General features: G+C 44.6%; 2 protein-coding genes across 6 annotated transcripts in view; one reads left to right on the top strand and one right to left on the bottom strand.

The window, feature by feature from the left end:
- TMEM43 (transmembrane protein 43) overlaps positions 1-4,923 on the top strand; it is a 44,299-nt gene extending 39,376 nt beyond the window's left edge. For all 3 annotated transcript variants that reach the window (XM_068253067.1, XM_068253069.1, XM_068253068.1), the window contains exons 11-12: positions 830-947; positions 1,029-4,923. In XM_068253067.1, the coding sequence (XP_068109168.1) occupies positions 830-947; positions 1,029-1,231 (321 nt within the window). In that variant the 3' untranslated portion in view covers positions 1,232-4,923. The remainder of the gene's footprint in view (positions 1-829; positions 948-1,028) is intronic.
- A 1,221-nt stretch (positions 4,924-6,144) lies between these two features.
- XPC (XPC complex subunit, DNA damage recognition and repair factor) overlaps positions 6,145-20,102 on the bottom strand; it is a 50,192-nt gene continuing 36,234 nt past the window's right edge. The window contains exons 13-16 of one of the 3 annotated variants that reach the window (XM_068253064.1): positions 16,927-17,096; positions 14,019-14,112; positions 13,086-13,175; positions 6,145-10,552 (exon numbers count right to left, since the gene is read on the bottom strand). In XM_068253064.1, the coding sequence (XP_068109165.1) occupies positions 10,340-10,552; positions 13,086-13,175; positions 14,019-14,112; positions 16,927-17,096 (567 nt within the window). In that variant the 3' untranslated portion in view covers positions 6,145-10,339. Of the gene's footprint in view, positions 10,553-13,085; positions 13,176-14,018; positions 14,113-16,891; positions 17,097-20,102 lie in introns of those variants that run through there. The other 2 variants (XM_068253066.1, XM_068253065.1) reach the window with 2 other exon arrangements.

Raw genomic sequence — 20,102 nt, 5'->3', positions numbered from 1 at the left:
GGGTTGTTTTGCTGCTTCAGGACCTGGAAGGCTTGCTGTGATAGATGGAACCATGAATTCTACTGTCTACCAAAAAATCCTGAAGGAGAATGTCCGGCCATCTGTTCGTCAACTCAAGCTGAAGCAATCTTGGGTGCTGCAGCAGGACAATGACCCAAAACACACCAGCAAATGCACCTCTGAATGGCTGAAGCTGAAGAAAAACAGAATGAAGACTTTGGAGTGGCCTAGTCAAAGTCCTGACCTGAATCCTATTGAGATGTTGTGGCATGTCCTTAAAAAGGCGGTTCATGCTAGAAAACCCTCAAAGCTGAATTACAACAATTCTGCAAAGATGAGTGGCCCAAAATTCCTCCAGAGCGCTGTAAAAGACTTGTTGCAAGTTATCGCAAACGCTTGATTGCAGTTATTGCTGCTAAGGGTGGCCCAACCAGTTATTAGGTTCAGGGGGCAATTTCTTTTTCACACAGGGCCATGCAGGTTTTGAGTTTATTTTCTTACTAAATAATAAAAACTATCATTTAAAACCTGCATTTTGTGTTCAATTATGTTATCTTTGACTAATAGTTAACGGTTTTTGATGAGCAGAAACATTTAAGTGTGACAAACATGCAAAAGAATAAGAAATCAGGAAGGGGGCAAATAGTTTTTCACATCTATCTATCTATCTATCTATTCTAATCACCATAGCATCAGGAAGGTGCAGATTCTGCAGTGAGGGAATCTGTAAACACAACATACTGTAAGCGTACAGGAAGCCCCTGTTCACCATTAGGTAGTCCTGTACTGCTTCACATAGCTGTCTGATGGGTTGGTTTGGCTGTTGCAGGAGATCTTCCATGCAGAACATCAGAGTAACTCCATGAAGACCTGGATGCTGCGTGGTTCTGGTTGGTTTATGATGTTCGTTGGCATTGGCCTAATGATGAAGATTTTCCACACACTGGGTAAGTCGTCTGTATGCATATTTAATTTGTATTTATTATCACTCAGCTGGTCACTGAAGGTTTTGTCCATTTCCTCCACAGTGGACTGGTTTCCCATTGTCCGTGATCTCGTCAATCTCGGCCTCAAACTCTTTGCACTTTGTTTATCCTCTTCCCTTTCCCTGCTGACTATCGCTGCTGGATGGTTCTTCTACCGACCTTTGCTGGCGCTGCTCCTGAGTGCAGTAGCGATTGGCATCATATTCCTCGCCCGATCCCGCGTACCATCCAAGAAGCACCAATAGGAGCAGTTTGGTTATCACTGTTTTGCTTGAAGATAATAGTGCTTCCTGTTGGCACTCTTCCCAGACTGCTAAATCTGGGTTGATTTATTGCAATAAGGTATTTTGTATCACTATGCAATATATTTTTATATTAAGGATATTCATGTTGTGTGTGTGCATGTTAACCACTTGAAGTACATCTGTCTTAGGACTTTGATGTCTTGACTTTAAAAGGACCCTGAACAGAGAATAAAAATGGAATTTGAACTTACCTGGGGGTTCCTCCAGTCCCCCGTAGCCCGCGAGGTCCTTTAGCGTCAAGTTTCATGGCTGCAATAAAAATCCAGGTGTCCTGGCATTCCTTTAACATGTCTGCATAATTGTTCCAGGGGTGTAAGGGCTGGTTCACACGGACAGCAGACGAGTTGGGGCGGCCGGGAAGCAGCGTCGTCCTGTGACGTCACTGTTGGGAGTGGCGGTACGGCGGTCGTTGGCTTCCCGTCGCGATCTGCGTTTCTTGTCCCCTCTAGGGGACATGAAGCCGCGGCGGCTAGCCAACCCTGGACGTCACATGTGGCTTCTAGGGCCGGACTGAAACGACTTGTTAAATCGGGAACGGTACACCGCGTCTGCGCAATCGACAGTAATCGCGCGATGCTAAACGCTCCCATACAGTTAAATGGGAGCGTTTAGCCAACGAGTCCCAAACGCTTGGCGGTAAACACCATCAGGCATCCGTGTGAACCAGCCCTTAAATCAAAAAGCACTGAAGCCAGGGCATTATTACAGCCAGGGAATGAGCATTTTAGTAGCAGGTAAAGATGGCAGCCTCCATGCCTCTGGCAGATCTGATTTTAAAGGGAATGTATAGTGGCATACCATTACTTTTCAAAATGCAAAAATCCTTTGTGCAGCTGTGCTCGTTGCTTCTTTGCTGCTATCCATACATATCCTGCTGGTTATTTCCTGTTAGCAGAGATCAGGTTTTACAACAGGTCACATGTACTTCCTGTGCATTAGTAAGGCAGGGTGCACACTATGTCTGTGTGGCATGGACAATGACATTGGATCCGTTGTCTCTTTCCATGGCAAGTCTCCCCTGTTCTCAGTAGTTCCATTGTATCCATTGCATGGGGCATGGCAGATAGCATGCTATCTATAACATATGACAAGGATGCAACTGAATCCAGAGAGGAGAGGAGGCCGATTGTATTGCAGCGGGAAGCATATTTGGCCTGTGAAACAAGTACTTGTTTCGGTTCACGGTTATATATTCTGTTCTTCTTGATTTGTATTAAATTTACCTTGTTCAGGTTTTGAATTTTTTTTTACCTGCTAAACATAAATAAAATGCAAAGAATACATTTCCAGACGTGCCCTTTTTAAAGGTTTTACATAGTGTTAAAGGAACTGTACACTTAGATTGCTATGAAAGCTGCCATTGCAGACCTAGCAACTTATGACACTGACCTACAATTCCTTACTGTAATTATGGCACAGTCCCTCGCTGTCTGCAGCCTTGTTTCAGGTCAGGGTCTGTCCGGAAGCCAGATGGTTCATAGCTTTCTGCAAAGATCTGCAATGGCCACTTATAGCATGCGTTTGGGCTACTTGAGCCCCATTCTGATCGTATACTCAGCATGGTGGAGAAGGAACGTACACTTGCGTGCACTTTTTCATTTGTCAAGTGTGCAGTTGTGAATCTTCTGGGCCCACAGCATGTTTCTGTGATGGCATCACACAGTAGTGATGATGGTCAAGTAGATGTAAATGAACCAGTCTAATTTTACATCAGCAGGATTTGATTGGTTTAATTAAGCTGCATAAACATTGGCATAAATTTGCATCAACTTTGAGTTATTTGCATCTACTTGACCATCGCTAGTGTACAGATATGCGTTTTAATGCACCATTTCTTTTTTTATACTGAGCTGGATTTTTTCATGTTATTGCTCCTCTGTTGCCAAAGACGACTTATGCTAGTAGCCTTTTACCTCCGATCCACAAGCCTTTTTTGTTCAGTTGCACTTTTGTATTACTCCTAAAACTCGCCCATTCTTACCCATTTTAGGTACAGTCTGTGTATTGTAGAGAAGCAAAATCAGAATGAGCAGGCTGCATGTGTTCCGCTCCTAGCAATAGGAGTCATTTTCACTACAAAAACTGCTGCATTCTCATGGGTTTTAAATATTTAAACCTTTTTTATTTTGCACATGAAATTCTTTTGTTTATCTAAATTTTAGTTCCCCAAGACTTCTGGCTGGTTCACACTGCAAGAGCTTTTTCTAAGCGCTTGTGATATTAAACGCTCTTGCTAATGTAATGCTATGGGTGTGATCTCACTTAAGCAATGTGATTTTATAAAAATCCCCCATACCATTGCATTAGTAAGAGCTTTTCAAATCGCTTGTACTTGAGGCTACTTTCACATTAGGACGTTGCGGTTTGATGCAGCGTTAAACTAACATGCCACGTGGCCAAAAAGTTGCAATGCAGCGTTACCAACGCATACAGCATATACAGTAGAAAACACAGGCAATGAAGAGTATGTCGCCAAGTCTTATTGAGCATGTGCAAACAGTCTAACGCAGCTAAAAAACGTGTATAACGCACAGCATTTTCAGTTAACATGCAGCGTTAAGACACCAATGCAACGTCTGCACTGTGAACAGGCCATTCATTTTTCATTGCTGTGAGTTATTCTGCGTTACGTGTTGTTTTAATGTGCGACTTTAACGTCGCACTCTGAAAGAGGCCTAAAAGTGTGGGGGTGTTAGGTGTACACAGACCCTTGTTCAGGTTACCTCGGAAAGCTAACTGGACTCAAACATTTATATTCACTAACCCTTAAAGTGGACTTGAAGTGTAAAAAAAAAAAAAATTCCACGCCGTCAGCACATTCCCCAGAATTTATAGTAGAGTAACGTGAATACATCTTTAGAAATTGACTCTGTTACAGAAAAGACAGGATTAGACATGCTCCCTCTTGAATACTGCCACAGCATTTTTCTGCAGTCGCAGTTTTTTAATAGTTTTTTCTTTCTTTAAGATGTATTGCCATAGCATGGTGCGTTCTGCAATGCACAGTGAGAATCCAGCCTAAAGGCCAATAAGCATATGTAAATCTGAGGTTTTTACAGTTGGAGATACTGCTGTTCCAGAATGCACTTTTTGAGCCTAGAAAAATTGACAACTTTATAATATGTGGTTGGTAGTGTTTACTTTTGGCAAGAAACTGTTGTATTGGGGGTTAGTGGTGAAGTACTGAAGAAGAGGTGCCATCAGCTTACTTGGGACCTTTTTGCAATGTCAGAGTACTGTAGTATTGGCGCCATCACAAATAAATGCAAATTTTACATGCAAATTTATGCAGCTTGAAAATGGACCAATCAAAATTTTCTCAGCAAAATTTGATTGCTTCATGTTCAAGCTGCATAACACTGCATTAACTCGAAATTTGCATCTTATTGACCATCCCCATTATCCTTTTTCCAAATTTTTGTATTTCTAATCTTCCATTGTAACTAAAGTGAGCAGGACTGCCCCACAGTAAAGGTTGTGGAAAGAAGCCCAGAGCTCTGCAGTGTGCGAGTCCCTCCAGCAATCTGTGTGTCACATCACTGGGGGGGGGGGGGGACACATGGTAGGTCATTATGTATAAAACGCTTGAAGTTTGTTGTGATTTCTGTCCAAATATAAGGCTTTTCTACCAACTCTGTGTATGTGTTTTTTTTTTCTGTCTTTAATTTTTAGACATGCTATCATTACACATGAAGAACAGCACAGTAGCTTGGAATTGTACATCACTTGATTAGTGACCTAAATTATTATTGTTAATACTAATCCAACTGGTAAGTGGGGAAGGTCAGTAGAACCCTCCAGGAAAATCTGCAACCCTGACATCCCTCCTGCCTCAGCTGGCCAGCTGTTGGTTTAGTTGTAGAAGTGAGTGGAATGCAGGCAGAGCCTACCGTAGTAGCGGCCTAGATTTTCTGCAATTTAGAATTATACTAGACAGATCTGAAATGAGATAGATGACAAGTAGACCCCGTGTATAACATGAGCCGTGAGTACAATATTTTTTCTTACTAGATACAGCACATCGGATAATGTTAAAGGTCACCCAGAACTGTGGATTCAGGCTCTATGCAAGATCACCTTTCCAATCAGGCATGTAGGTGCCAAGGTTCCTACGGGTTTTCCCCACATTACTGCTAGTAAGTACAGCTCCAGCCCACCATTGTGGCAAGTGCTGCCATCTATAGTCCTCTCCGCCTTGCTCTCCCTTTTACAATGCAGATTGTTAGAAGCAAAGCACATATGGGTGGGCAAGGTTAGAGGTGTTTGCCCATAGGCTCTGAACATGTACCACCACTTAGGGCCTGTTTCCACTGCTGTGGCATGATTTTTTGGTGAAAATCGCGCTAATGAATCCACATGTGGGTGCGGTTTCGTTAGCGTTTGTATGCGTTTTTTCATGCGGAATCACTCGCGGTTTGTGCTATGCAATTTTAACCATGTCAATGCCGGCATGCATTGACATGGGTTTTTAAGAGTAAACGCACGCGAAAACGCATGGAAAACCGAAAGACTAAAAGGCTTGCAGTTTTTCTATTTAGTTACATTACCGACGAATCGCGAGTGTGGTGTGCGAATTCTGATGGGTCTGCCGTGCAGATTTTTTTCTGCACGACAAACCGCACAGAATCCCGCACAAGTGGAAACAGGCTCATCCACTTCTATTGCTTATGCGAATCTGCATGCAGAAACCGCATGCAGATTCGCTGTAGTGGAAACGGGCTCTTACTATTCTACTTACAGGTTAAAAACAAACCAAGAACTAGGAATTAAAAGCATACCTCAAATAATTTGCCTCCTGGTCCAGGAGTGCTGAGTCTGTAAAAAAAAGCCCCCCCCCCTTTCTAAACTACCACCATGCCACTGCCCTTCACAGTGCCACACCCATGATCTGGATTGTCACAGAGGGTGCAACTGATTCACAGCCTGGCAGTGTGAGGGACACATTAGTAGCACACTGGTGAATGGATGTCAGGAGCAGACAGGACAATAAAGCTGCTCAGGTGAATATGTTCTAGTCCTTGAAGATGCCTTGGCTACCCAGCATGCCTATTCTTTTCCCACAGGTTCCGACGTCACATGTCCACTATAACATGATTAAAAATGGATTTTGATTACATACTGCGGAATTGTTCTAACCCTCCTCCCCACCGCCAACATAATTATACCTCCTATGAGATTTCTGGGGAGAATTCAAAGGAAACTATGCATTTGTGGAATCCCCTTCAGGATGTGGTTTCAAGGTCCCTGAAACTTTCAGATCATAGTCTTGTGGGCACTACTACGGTTGAGGTAAACCAGTGATAAAGTCCATAGGGAAATTCCACTAACCTGATTGGTGGTTAAGGCTGCTCTCTCACCAAGACGTTGCGTTTAGGGGATGTTATAGAGCACATAACGTGCCCCTAACGCAACACCTGGTGGTGTTGGAGCAGGACGCTACCAAGAGCCACGTTACAAGCAGCTCTTGGTTAGTGTTGTCCGGATCATGAATGATTCGGATCTTTGATACAAATCTTATGTGAGTTGAATCATCCGGATCAACGATTCGGTTCACAAAGGGGGTGGAGCCAGGAGCGGCACACCCCACTCTCAGCGGGCATCGGGGTCCTGGGAGCAGAGATGGATCGCTCAGTTGGAGGGGAGCCAGCCTTGCAGGGACAGGTAGATGAGAGAGGGGACATGGGTGCCACTGCCAGATATGTGTAGAGCACACATACTGGCTGTAATGTGCTGCTCATTTTAGGCTGTCTGTTCCCTAGTTGTGCATAGTGAACAAATGGGAAAGTTTTGGCTCAGAAGCACAGCTCAGTAACTTTGCAGACAGCGTGCTGGGCTAGAATGACAGGGCAGGCACTGTGATTGCAGTGCAATATGATCCTCCTGCACTTAGCTCTAAACAGCTGCACTTAACTTCTCCCTAAATTTATGATGAGTGTTGGAGGTGAGAAAAGGACACATTGGGGAATGCTTTCTTTCACTGTGAGACGTTTGCATTCAAATTATACAGATGAACATATAGGTGAAATATATTTAAAGCATATGATTGCAACGTGTGGGTAATGTGTGCAAAAAACATTTCTGCTCTCTGCTCACCCCTCTTCGTTCACCTCCTCCCTTCTCTGTTCACCATCTCCCCTTCTGTGTCCATCCCCTCTCGTTCTCTGTCTACTGCAGGGAAAGTCCTGTCCTGCTAGTCATTTCCCCCGAATGCTTCCCTAGTAAAATGATTTGAGATTCGGATCTTTTTGAATGATCCGATTCGAATCATTGAAAAGATCCGGACTTCCCATCTCTACTCTCGGTGCGCCTGCTCTGTCGGAGGCGCTGCGGAGACCACGTGAGCGGAGCTCTCCGCATCACGTGGTCCCGCCAGCCAATCAGCGGCCGCTCCAAGAAGCAAACACTGCAAGTGCAGTGAATGTCAAGTAGCCATGTGCCTGGCTATGTAGCGGTCTCTCCCCGCCTCCTCTCCGCCCCTGAAATAAAAAAAAACCCATACTGAGCATGTGCATACAGTCTAACGTGGCTTAAGCCGCTAGAACGCACAGTATGCTGCACTTCAAACGAACGTGCAGCGTTACTCTGTAACTCTGCACATACTCTCCTCCATCTATGCCAAGTCCCTACAGGAGGGCAGAGTCCCCAAATGCTTCAAGAGGTCCACAATCATCCCTGTCCCCAAAAAGCAAGGCATATCCGACCTGAATAACTACAGGCCTGTGGCCCTCACCTCAGTCATCATGAAGACCTTAGAAAAGGCAGTCCTATCTGAACTCAAGAACTCCACGCTACCCCGACTAGACCCGTTCCAGTTCGCGTACAGAGCAAACAGGTCCACTGACGATGCCATCAACATCTGCCTAGCGCTTATCAGTGATCACCTGGATAAACCTGACTCATACGCCGGAATCCTCCTTCTCAACTTCAGCTTAGCATTTAATACAATCTGCCCTTGCATCCTCCAGAACAACCTGGAGGCACTTGACGTCCACTCGACCCTACAACTGGCTCACAGACTTCTTGACCAACAGATCACAAGTCGTCAAGCTGGGCAAGATTTCCTCCCAAGCAAGGTCTACCAACACAGGTGCCTCACAGGGCTGCGTCCTGTCCCCAATTCTGTTTTCCGTCTACACCAACAACTGCAGATCCACAGCAGACTCAGTCAAGGTCGTCAAATTTGCTGACGACACCACCATCATTGGTCTTGTGACCAAAAATGATGAGCATGACTATCGTCAACAAGTCGATAGCATTTGTCGATGGTGCAAGGAAAACAAGCTGGTCCTCAACACAACCAAAACCGTTGAGATGGTTATTGACTTCAGGAAGCAGGCCCCCACCCCACAATCTTCATTGACGGCACAGAGGTTGGAAAGGTATCTAGTGTCCGCCTCCTGGGAATTCAAATCTCCAGTGACCTGGGCTGGAAGACTCACACGAGCACCACACAGAGGAAGGCCCAACAAAGACTCTTCTTCCTTCGTCAACTGAGGAAATTTGGAATGGAACAGGAGCTTATGTCAAACTTCTACTCTGCCACTATAGAATCCGTCATCTGCACCTCCATTCTGGTGTGGTATGCTGGTTCCTCAAACAGAGACAAATACAAGCTTCAGAGGGTCATCAGGTCAGCGGAGAGAATCATTGGGAAACCACTCCCCTCGCTTGACCTCCTCTACAACTCCAGACTGCGTTCCAGAGCACAAATGATTGCAAATGACCGCTCACACCCAGGCCACCGATACTAAAACGTGCTCCCATCCGGCAGAAGGCTACGGTCCATTTCCACCAAGACAGCTAGGCACATGAACTCCTTCTTCCCTGCTGCCGTTGAACTCTTGAATACCATTCACTGGCTCCCCTCCTCAGGCCGGTAGTTATACCATATGTGTTTGATGTGCCCTGCTTTCCAGCCACCATTGCCCCAAATGAGTGCCTCCCTTGTTTAAGCTACATCTACCACTGTACTATTGCTTCTTCACTGTAATACGTCATCCATTGGTTGCTGCTGCTGTCGTTGTTGTTAGATGTTATGGTTGATGTTAGATGTGTACTTGTTGCCTTCTCATTGTCTTCTTGCTTTTGTTTTTGCTGCTGAGTTCTCTGTCTGTGCCCAACCCAATTCCGGGCATGACCCAGTCATGCTTGGCGAAATAAACTTGATTCTGATTCTGACCATGGGCACAATGAACAGCCCATTGATTTTTTCATTGCTGTGCGGTGGGCAGCGTTACAAGCTGCACTAACATGCGCCTGTAACGTCTCACTGTGAAAGCAGCCTAAGGCACCCTCTTTAACTGCTGAATTTCAGATAGCTTGTAGTACTAATACACCCACACTATTCAGCCAGTTAAAATAGGTCAAGTTCTAGATGTTGCTGTGAGGAGGACGGTTACCTATGGACTTTCACGATGGCTAGCCTCAAACATACTAGCTCCGCCTTATATATGCTGGTTCTTTGCCCCCTTCATAGGAATGAATGGAGCAGTGTGATCATACAGTAACTCACTTCCTGCATGGGCACATGACTGGTCAGTTCTACATGAATTTCTCCCACATGAGTACCCCATATCTGTGTCTGATTTCTGTCAAACATTTCCAAACTTCTACAAATATGGTTTTATTATGGTGAAAAAAAGTGTGGATTTTTTTTTTTTTTTTTTTTGTACACACAAAACTATCTTTACATCCATTGAAAAGTATTAATAGCATTCTACTCATGTCAGTTGTATGAAATGGAATAGACTTAGTTTTTGAAAGGAATGGTCAATGAGATGCTAACAAAACTTACTTAATGCAAATTTTATGCACATTTATACAGCTTGGAATTGGACCACCCACATCAAGCGCTTTTGTGTTTGATTGGCCCACTTTTAAGCTGCACAAATTTGCATAAAATCTGCATCTAGGAATGGTTTGCAGCTCATTGACCATCCCTAGGTCTTGGTCATCCTGGATTTCTTCACTTGCCACAGGTGCCAGGGGGGTCTGCCTTAAGACGTGTAGTCTCCCAGTGTCCTGTCTGGACAAAAAGCATTGATAACATCAGATTTTCTCAAACGGGAACAAGTTCTTTTCCTCCCCCTTCTTTTCCCTCCTGCTTTTCTGCTTGGCTTTCCCCGTCCGTTCCTCAGCCTGCCTGTTCTGAGGCCAGGAGACGGTCGTGTCTTGAGCTGGTGTCTCAGTCGCTGCTGCCGCTTCCTCCTCATCAGATGAGAATCCTCCTTCCCCCAATGCAGAGTGTGAATTATCTGCATCCTGCAATGAGAGAATGAAATAATGGAGTTCAGAGTAAGAGAAGACGAGAGCCTGGGAGGTATCAAATTCCCATTCCAGTGGTGGTCACATGCCTGCTGCATCTTCTTGTAGATCCCCCAATGAATGAGCTACTCTTGGGAGGGCCACGCCTTCCAAACTTCACTCCCCAGCATTTAGCCCTATGAGAGGCGAGGGGGGTGGGGGCGAAAGAGAGAGACTTGGGGCCATATGCAATTCACTTTTTCTCCTGACTTTTCACCTAGGTGATATTTTTACACCTTATCATAAAATGCCTTTTAAGTTGCCAACGAGCAAGAAAATACTCAAAATAGATTTGATAGTACTTTTTCACCAACGTTTGGGTACTTTTTCAATTGCAAAATGCTGAAAATTTAGTTTACAGGGAAGATGAAAATTATCTCCTAGGAGATAAATCAGGTGAAAAACTTAATTGCATATGGGCCCTGGTCTTTTGAATCTGGAGTCCAGCATAAGTCAGTCATAGGAATTTACAGCATGACTGCTAGGCCAATGAGATGGAAAGTGGTTCCCTGTCCACCCAATCTTTTAAAGGGAAACCTAAAGTATGCTCAGAACACTCCCAGTAATGGGAGCGTGACTGAGTAGCCTGTGACTGTCGCGGTCAGCCAGCTTTTGGAGGGGCAGAGCGGAATGACTGCAGGACACCTGAAGGACTGCAGGGGGCTGGAAAAAGCTCCAGGCAAGCTAAACTGGGCACTTTTGTTTTATTTAGGTACCCTTTAAAAAGCATTGTCTTCTCTTTTGTGTCCTAACCCCACTTATTGAAATGTGTTCCCCCTAGCAGTTGGCTGAGTTGCAGGCCAGTTTGTACATTAAAGCCATGTACACAAGTTAATTATTGCCTGATAATTAAGGTGGCCACAGGTAACCAGGCTTTTCTGTTCATAGGCCACACATAAACTAAGGACCTGGGTACACTTACCTTGCTCAGGAGTGTCTGTTGGGCACAGTTATGGTCTGACCACGCACTGCTGCATGCACTTTGTGCACAATGCAGACCTTTCCCATTCTATGTAACTACATAGCGACAGAGGTGCTGAGAATTTTTGTAACCCACTACCTATGTTGCCAAGCAACGCGAGCGTATGGCTGGGCTTTAAAGAGAACCCGAGGTGTGTTTAAAGAATGTTATCTGCATACAGAGGCTGGATCTGCCTATACAGCCTCTGTTACTATCCCAAACCCCACTAAGGTCCCCCTGCACTCTGCAATCCCTCATAAATCACAGCCGTGCTGTGAGGCTGTGTTTACATCTGTAGTGTCAGTCTCAGCTGCTCCCCCGCCCCTCCTGCATAGCTCCGGTCCCTGCCCCCGTCCCTTCCCTCCAATCAGCAGGGAGGGAAGGGATGCAGGCGGGGACTGGAGTTCTGCAGGAGGCGGGGAGAGCAGCAGACTGACACTATAGAGATAAACACAGCCAGCTCTGACAAGCTGTTTGTCAGCAGCGTGGCTGTGATTTATGAGGGATTGCAGAGTGCAGGGGGACCTTAAGGGGGTTTGGGATAGCAACAGAGGCTGGGCTGTATAGGCAGATCCATCCTCTGTATGCAGATAATATTCTTCAAACCCACCTCGGGTTCTCTTTAAGTGACTGGCAGCAGCCTTGATTCATCTAAAATGTCTGTTAGGAACACTATGGAATGGTTCTATTTTACATAGTCAAAAACAAGTGAAGAAAATTAAAACCACATCTCCCGCTTATTCTAGCACTATATAGAGCTGAACTAAAAGGCTTTCTCATTGATCAAAACTGGAGTTTCACTTTAAAGGGAATCTTAAAGTGTACCTGAGATGGGATAATTAGGTGTATTTATACTTACCTGGGCTCTCTCCAGCCCCAGGAGGTGTGTGGGCTGCCTCCCTCTCCTCTCCGTTCACTCAATATCTCTCCCAGTAATCGGGCCAGTCGTGTGCGTGCGACCGGCCAGATTACAGTGGGGGCATATCAAGTGAATGGAGCGAGGGAGCCCTTGCACCTCATAGGCCTGGAGTAAGCCCCACCCAATTTATCCCATCTTAGGTTTCCTATAAGTGACATGATGAGATAGACGTGTATGTGCAGTGCCTAGCACACAAATAAATATGCTGTGCTTTTTTTTTTTTTTTGTCCTGTCCAGAAGAGTTAATACTCTATGTAAGTGACAAGTTTTTCTCCATTCAGACTATAGCGTCCCTCACTGATAAGGAATTACAACCATAAAATACTTTCCTGGCAGAGAACTGGGCTTCTAAGAGCACAGGAAAGCTAAAAAGGACAATAGCACATATTTTAACACTCTGAGACACAGGACAGACTGTGTCATTGAACCAAGACAAAAATAAATAAACTTTACATTTTTAAACATAAAACTGTGGCATATCTAAAAGTCATTTTTAAGAGTAGGGGAAAAGATACAATTGTTTATCTTCACTTCAAGTTTCACTTTAAATAACACAAACATTCCTGTAGTTCCCCCTTTGAGCAGATATTTATTGGCAGTAATCATCTCACCTTCTTGCCATAGCGAGCTTTTAACCTCTCACGGATCAGAAGTCCCTTCACCAGCAACTTCCAGTTCCCCAAAGCTCGCTTCTCCCGCTTCTACAACACAAAAGGAAACCCATCATTTGTTACGGTATCCAAACTTATTGCAAAGGATATTTTCACCAACAGCTTTGCTCTAACTGTACTGTTACGTCAGGGCTAACTGGCCTTCTCTGCCAGCAAAGCAGACGGCACTCAATTCTTACAGCCTGGCAGCAAGCAAGCAAACACAGGAGGCATATCTCTGGTTAAAAAAAAAAAAAAAAAATCTATAGGGTGAAAGCAAATTCTTTCCCTCCATCTGAAATTTCTAATAGGCCTTGGTCTTTTTTTTTTCTCCCTCTAAATCACACCCCTCCCCAAACCATGAAGCGACTGATCTAACAGAGCCATTAAACAAAGCTGCCCTCACCAAAGCTTCCCCAACTGGAAGGGGCATGGCATAGAGGACCTCTTGGAGAAGAGACCAGATTATTGTTTGCCATTGTTTGATTACTGGAAGGGGTGTCATGTGTAGACCCTTAGATCTCACTGGATGCTTCTTTGTCACTGCTGGGGAGCAGAAGAATCCCGTAGATTACAGATGAGGAAGACCAGGCGTCATCAGAAATCTTACTGCAGGAGTAACTAGGGCTGTGCAGTCTGAAACGGAGTCTGAGTCGGAGCTAATCTGGGTACCTGGAGTTGGAGTCGGTTTCATAAACTGAGGAGTCAGAGTTGGAAGATTTTTTCACCAACTCTACAGCCCTGGTAAGTGATAGACTAGGGAGTCGGAGTAATTTTGGTTACCTGGAGTCGGATAATTTTTGTACCAACTCCAGAGCTTTGATGATAACTCTGCATTATCTCTCCAGATGTTATTTTATATTACCATGGTAGGAAGACTGTTCTTTGACTCACCTCTTTCTGTTTACGCTCTATCTCCACCTGTTCATTCTCCCAGGCTGTCAGTAAGATGTCTTTGTGCTCCTCGCATACTATATAACCATCCGTTCTGGAGATCAAATCGGAGACGACAGCATTACATATAAGGATAAAGTGGCTAAGGGGTCATACAGTGTGCTCACTCATGGAGAATTTCATGATCTGCAGGCTGAGCAGTATAGCTGGCTATAACTAAACAATTCAATGGGAAATCTAAACAAAAACAATCATCTCCAGCCATCCACACTCCCTCTCATCTGCTTTACAGTCTGAAGGGATAGTTAGCATACCTAAAGTGACCTGCCATGATGAGAGAAATGTCTACAAATAGTATCAATTCTACCAAAATGTGTATTCCATTTTGTATTTATTTTTTGCTCCTTGCAGGGGTTAATAAACTAATGCATGATCTCTGCAATGGCAGCACTCCTGAAAACTAAATTACAGGACATGAAACTTGTGTGGCTGGGCAAACAATCATGATAGCAGGACAGTAATGAAAAGTCCAATAAGTCATCATTTCTCTGTGTGGGACCCAAATTAACAGCAGCCATGTCAGTTTGAGGTTATATCTGGCTGAAACTTCAAACCTTGGTTTTCAACCCTTAAAATATAAAATAAGATTCAGGGACTCCAGGACAGTTACATTCAGGATTAGGTTTACAGATATAGTTACCCATCTCATACATTTCTTTTCCATGATTCTTTGGGCCCTTGTAAATAGTTCTTGCACATACAGTTATCCTTTAGTGGCAAGCCCCACTTTAATTTTGCGTACTTGGTTTTATATATATGGCAACAAAATACCTGCTAGACAATGTTTTTAATAGAAACTGGCAGATCAGAGTTAAAAATTGCAGCCAGTTACTGGATTAGTGCAGGTGTGCTTACTGAGCAATAGTGGTTCCTGATCTGTGCAGCTACTTGTCTGGATAATGTGTGCTCCATAGTACTGCTGCTGTGGTTGGTTTTTAAGTTTGCGTTAAACCGAAAAAGGAAAAAAAAAACCAAAATATTTACGTACCTGGGGCTTCTTCCAGCCCCCTGAAGGTCTCCTGGTCTCTCGCTGCCATCATCCAGCACTCAGCCGCTCCTTTGGTGTTCGCCTCCAATGCTGGATGTGCTACACTGTGTGCCACCTCCAACATGCTCCCAAACTCAGGTGCACAATATTGGAGACACGTGGCCGGCGCACCACAGATGTGCAGTGGCCGGATTATGGAGGGGTCAGCGGAGGAACGGCTGCGCGCAGAATCACGGCGAGGGAGCAGGAGGACTTCAGGAGGCTGGAAGAAGCCCCAGGTAAGTAAATGGGCAAATATTGTTTTTCACTTGGACCTGAACTCTTGCAGAGGACAGAAGGAAAACACAGGATAAATGCTCCCTGTATGTATTTAGAGAATTTAGCCTGTCTAAATCCCCTTATCTATGACTAAACACAACTTGTAATTTGATCCCCCTCAGCTGTCACCTGACTGCCATGGCAGAGAGGCTAATTGAAAAGCACAGGATGTTAATATGTCTGCTTCTGTGAAAGCAGGAAGTAGACAAACTGCAGATTAAAGAGAATCTGAAGCGAGTATAAAACTCGCTTCTTCTCTTATATTCAGCAGGGGCATGTGTGCCCCTGCTAAACCGCCGCTATCGCGCCGCACAACGGGGGTCCCTAACCCCCCAAATCCCCTCCATTCTCGCCGGGGATCTCTTCCGCATTGAGGCAGGGCTAACCGCTGCAGCCCTGCCTCTCACGCGTCTGTCAGCGCGTATCTCCGCCTCATCCCAGCCCCTCTCAAGTCTTCCTTCACTGAGAGGGGCGGGGGAGAGGCGGCGATGCGCCGCTGATAGATGCGCTGTGAGGCAGGGCTGCAGCCATTAGCCCTGCCTCTAGAAGCAGCAAAATCTACGACCAAATTGGTCGTAGATTTTGCAGGGGGGGGGGGGGGGAGAAATTGGGGGGTAAGGGACCCCCGTTGTGCGGCGGGATAGCGGCGGTTTAGCAGGGGCACACATGCCCCTGCTGAATATAAGAGAAGAAGCAAGTTTTTTACTCGCTCCAGCGTCTCTTTAACTGCAGGATTTGTATCAGCTGTAACAAAGAAGTGTTTTTGTTTGAAAGTTATGCTGTTGCTTATCTTTTAGCGTAGAGAGGAAGTTCTGAGTTCAGGTCTGCTTTAAAGTTCATTTTAAGGCCATCGCTTAAAGAGGAACTCCAGTGAAAATAATGTAATAAAAAAAAGTGCTTCATTTTTATAAAAATTATGTATAAATGATTTAGTCAGTGCCAAACTGAAAAAACTGAAAGTTGTAAAATCTTTCTTCTCCCCGATTTACATTCTGACATTTATCACATGGTGACATTTTGACTGCTGGCAGATGATGTAGCTGCTGCTTGTTTTTTTGACAGTTGGAAACAGCTGTAAACAGCTATTTGCCACAATGCAATGAGGTTCACAGACAGGAAACTGCCAGGACCATGGTCCTCAGATTTCTTGTGGGAGTTTCACCACAATATCAGCCATACAGTGCCCCCTGATGATTAGTTTGGGAAAAGTAATAGATTTCTCATGTAAAAGGGGGTGTCAGTTACTGATTGGGATGAAATTCAATTCTTGGTCACGGTTTCTTTTTTAATTTCAGCAAAGACAGAGTCCTGTGCATGTTATAAGATACAATGTGAACATTTCTAGCTGTGTTGTGTTAATGGGATGTTATTGACAATGTGGCAACTTCTATCTAGTTACTAAAGGCAACTAGAGCTATTCAGACAAAACCAAGCAGAATCAAGCACAGGCCTGATTGTCCTGGATGGGGTGTAACTGCTACTTATGCTAGATGAATTCAGTACAAACCCCAATGCTTATGGCAGGGGGCCGCTCAGCCTTACACAGGGTGTGAGTAGCCACCGTGGAAGTCGAATCCGGTGATGGCGCTGACGCAGTCAATGTCCAGCTTCCTGGCTACACGGTGCAGATTGGGAAGTTGTAGGTGGACACAGCCAATCGGAAGCATGCAGGGTTTAAACAGGTAAACGTTTCCAAACTCGTTACGTGGAACCTGCAGAGTGAAAAAAAAAGGAAGCCTTGCAATGAAAAGTTTCGAAACATGAACTGAAAAAAGATTTATTTATACTACAGTAGATACAAGTACACAGGGCCGGTGCAAGTTACAATAGGGCCCTGGGGCAAAAGTCACTTGGAGGCCCCCGTGATGCCCCCCTTGCAACCAATCACCCCCAGAGCCATCTGTCAGCCCCGATCAAATCCCCCCTCCCGTCACACAATATCATTAGGTGTCCATCTCATGTCCCGTAAAGGTATTTTTGGGGTTCCTATTATTCAACTCCTCCTTTTCCTATTCGGAGTATACACACAGCATCCCATTTCTCATAGGGCACCACTGCTGGAGGGGAGGAGGTGCACCTTGGGGGCCCCCACAGGCTCCTGGGGCAATTGCCCCCTTTGCCTCTATGGTAGCGCCGGCCTTGCAAGTAGAGTATACAGTACAGTATAGTCAACCCTCTTAAAGAGAAACTCCAACCTAGAATTGAACTTTATCCCAATCAGTAGCGGATACCCCCTTTTACATGAGAAATATAATGCTTTTCACAAACAGGCCATCAGGGGGCGCTGTATGACTGATTTTGTGCTGAAACCCCTCCCACAAGAAGCTCTGGGACCGCGGTACTTTTGGCAGTTTGTTACAATGTAACAAGGTTCACAGACAGGAAATAGCTGTAATAAATGTCAGAATGTAAATCGGGGAGAGGAAAGATTTTACAATGAGCAAACACTGACTAAATCATTTATACATAATTATGGTAAAAATGAAGCACTTTTTTTTACTACATTATTTTCACTGGAGTTCCTCTTTAAAGCGGTTTAACACCCAGCATTACAACTTTGCTTTAAAAGATTGCTTACAGCTTACAAACTATTATGCCAGATTTTTTTTAAGCAGAAATTCACTGAATGGGTTAAACATGACATTTTAGTGTTGGATTTAACTAGGAATCCGCACCCGTTCTTATCTGTAGTTACAAAATGTATCTTTATTTGTAATACAAATAGACCTTTGAAAAGCCTGCTGGGGAAGCCCTCTTTGTTCTCTCAGAGCAGTATTTGTTTGTTACATTGTAGATAGATACATTTGTAACTAAACAAGCAAGCACGAGGAGCATTTCTAGCTAAATGCAGCACTAAAATGTCATGTTTAATCCATTCAGTGAATTTCTGCTAAAAAAAAAATCTGGCATAATAGTTTATAAGCTGTAAGCAATCTTTTAAAGCAAAGTTGAAATGCTGGGTGTTAGACCACTTTAAGCTAGATTTTTTTTTACTGACTGAAGTATAAGTCTACCCAGCAAAGTTAATGGCTACACTTGGGGCTGAGGAAGGGTTAATGACTGCACTGCATACGGTATTGCAGCCATTAACTCCTCCTGCCCCTTAAGTGCAGCCAATACCTCCTCCAGGCCCCCAAGTGCTGCAATTATTCTCCCTTTTATGCAGCCCAGTATTTCACCCCTGCCCCTTTCCTTGGTAATTGTTGTGGTCAGGACTTTCAGACCTGTTTTTTCTTGGCATTTCCTTTCCTCAAAGTATCGCTTACCACTAGGTAAATTGCTGCACATGGGAATGTCACTATTAGTACAAACATTACTCAGTGTGCTCAGTGTTGCCCGTGACTCGTGTATAAGTCGACCTCTATACTTTTAGGAAGTGAATCATGTGACGGACGGTTGCATAGCCGCAGCCGCGTCCTTGAACCGCCCGTGCAGAACATGCGATCGCAATCGATTCTCTGCATCGATGCGGTTAAGATCGATAGAATCTAGATTGGTTGTGTAGGAGCATCTGCAGTCAATCTGGGCTCTCTCTTGTCTCAGCAGAGAGCTAGCAGTACTTAGGTGCAGGAGGTCTTTTGATTTGTTAATTAGCTTGGGCCAGGCCTGCGTCCAGGAAGAATGTTTATTTTTAATTACCTCAGGCAGATGTCAATTGCCCACCATTTGGTGAGCCTTTTCATACAGGGAGAGCCAGGAAGCTACTCCCAGCAGGAAGCCTATTCCAAACCTGCTTCCCACAGACTGACGAGTACCGCAAGGGCAGATGCAGGTATTATATAATTTTTTGCCTATTTACAGAATACCGTAAATAGGGTAGTTATGAGAGCAGTATCATTGGATCCGTAGGGTCATGCTGAATCTCTTGATACCAGACGAGAGGGGCCCGGGGCCCCTACAACCCAGTTATTAAACTTCTCAGGGACTGAATCCTCTACCCTAAGCAAGTTTGGTATCATATGAACTGGCATATTCTGAGGCATATGAATATGTGATGGTCATGCGTGTGCGGAAAGCGTAAGCCGAGATATGACAAATGTCATATTTGGTGGGTATGGGAAACCCACCCAGGGAGCTAACCGCCCCTGTCCAACCCCTGGGCTGTACTTGAGACTCCACCCAAAGATGTACATTGTTCAAAAGTGTCTGCGAGGGACCCTTCCCTCATTCCTCCATTTCCACCTTCATGAGAGCTGCTGCCACTTTGAGGAACAAGTGGTAGCCATCTTGTTTGGACTTGCTTTAGTACAAAAGAACTTTGTTACTAACTGAACTGAACCAAGAACTTTATGATTTTCCCAGAACGGACATATTTCCACAAACCCTAAGTATTTTCTCCCTTTTTATTTCATACTGGCTATTAATGTTTCTATAATTGTTGATTTTAATGATTGTCTGTATATATATTAATTATTTATATTGCACGTAAATAAAGACTTTATCAAAGTCGTTTACTGTTCCGCTACACCTGCTATACAGCCATACACAGAAACTGAACTCAGGTCTCTGAGGAGTCGATACAATTGTTGATATCTAGACAGAATACAGCGTGTTTTAACCGTTTTATTTGCAGGATCAGTCAGTCAGTCGGTAGGGACCACAGTCAGTCGGTGGTGGCAGATATACCCTGAAATAGTGTGTAAAGTGTATTTCCGTAACCCACAGGCTCCCTTCTGGTTTGTCTGCGGCCAATTCCCAACGGTTTCTTCGCATTGACT

This window comes from Hyperolius riggenbachi, chromosome 9 (assembly GCF_040937935.1).
Source record: "Hyperolius riggenbachi isolate aHypRig1 chromosome 9, aHypRig1.pri, whole genome shotgun sequence".
NCBI lineage: Eukaryota > Metazoa > Chordata > Amphibia > Anura > Hyperoliidae > Hyperolius > Hyperolius riggenbachi.
The sequence above is the reverse complement of the archived record's forward strand: the minus strand, read 5'-3'. Positions and strand labels throughout refer to the sequence as shown.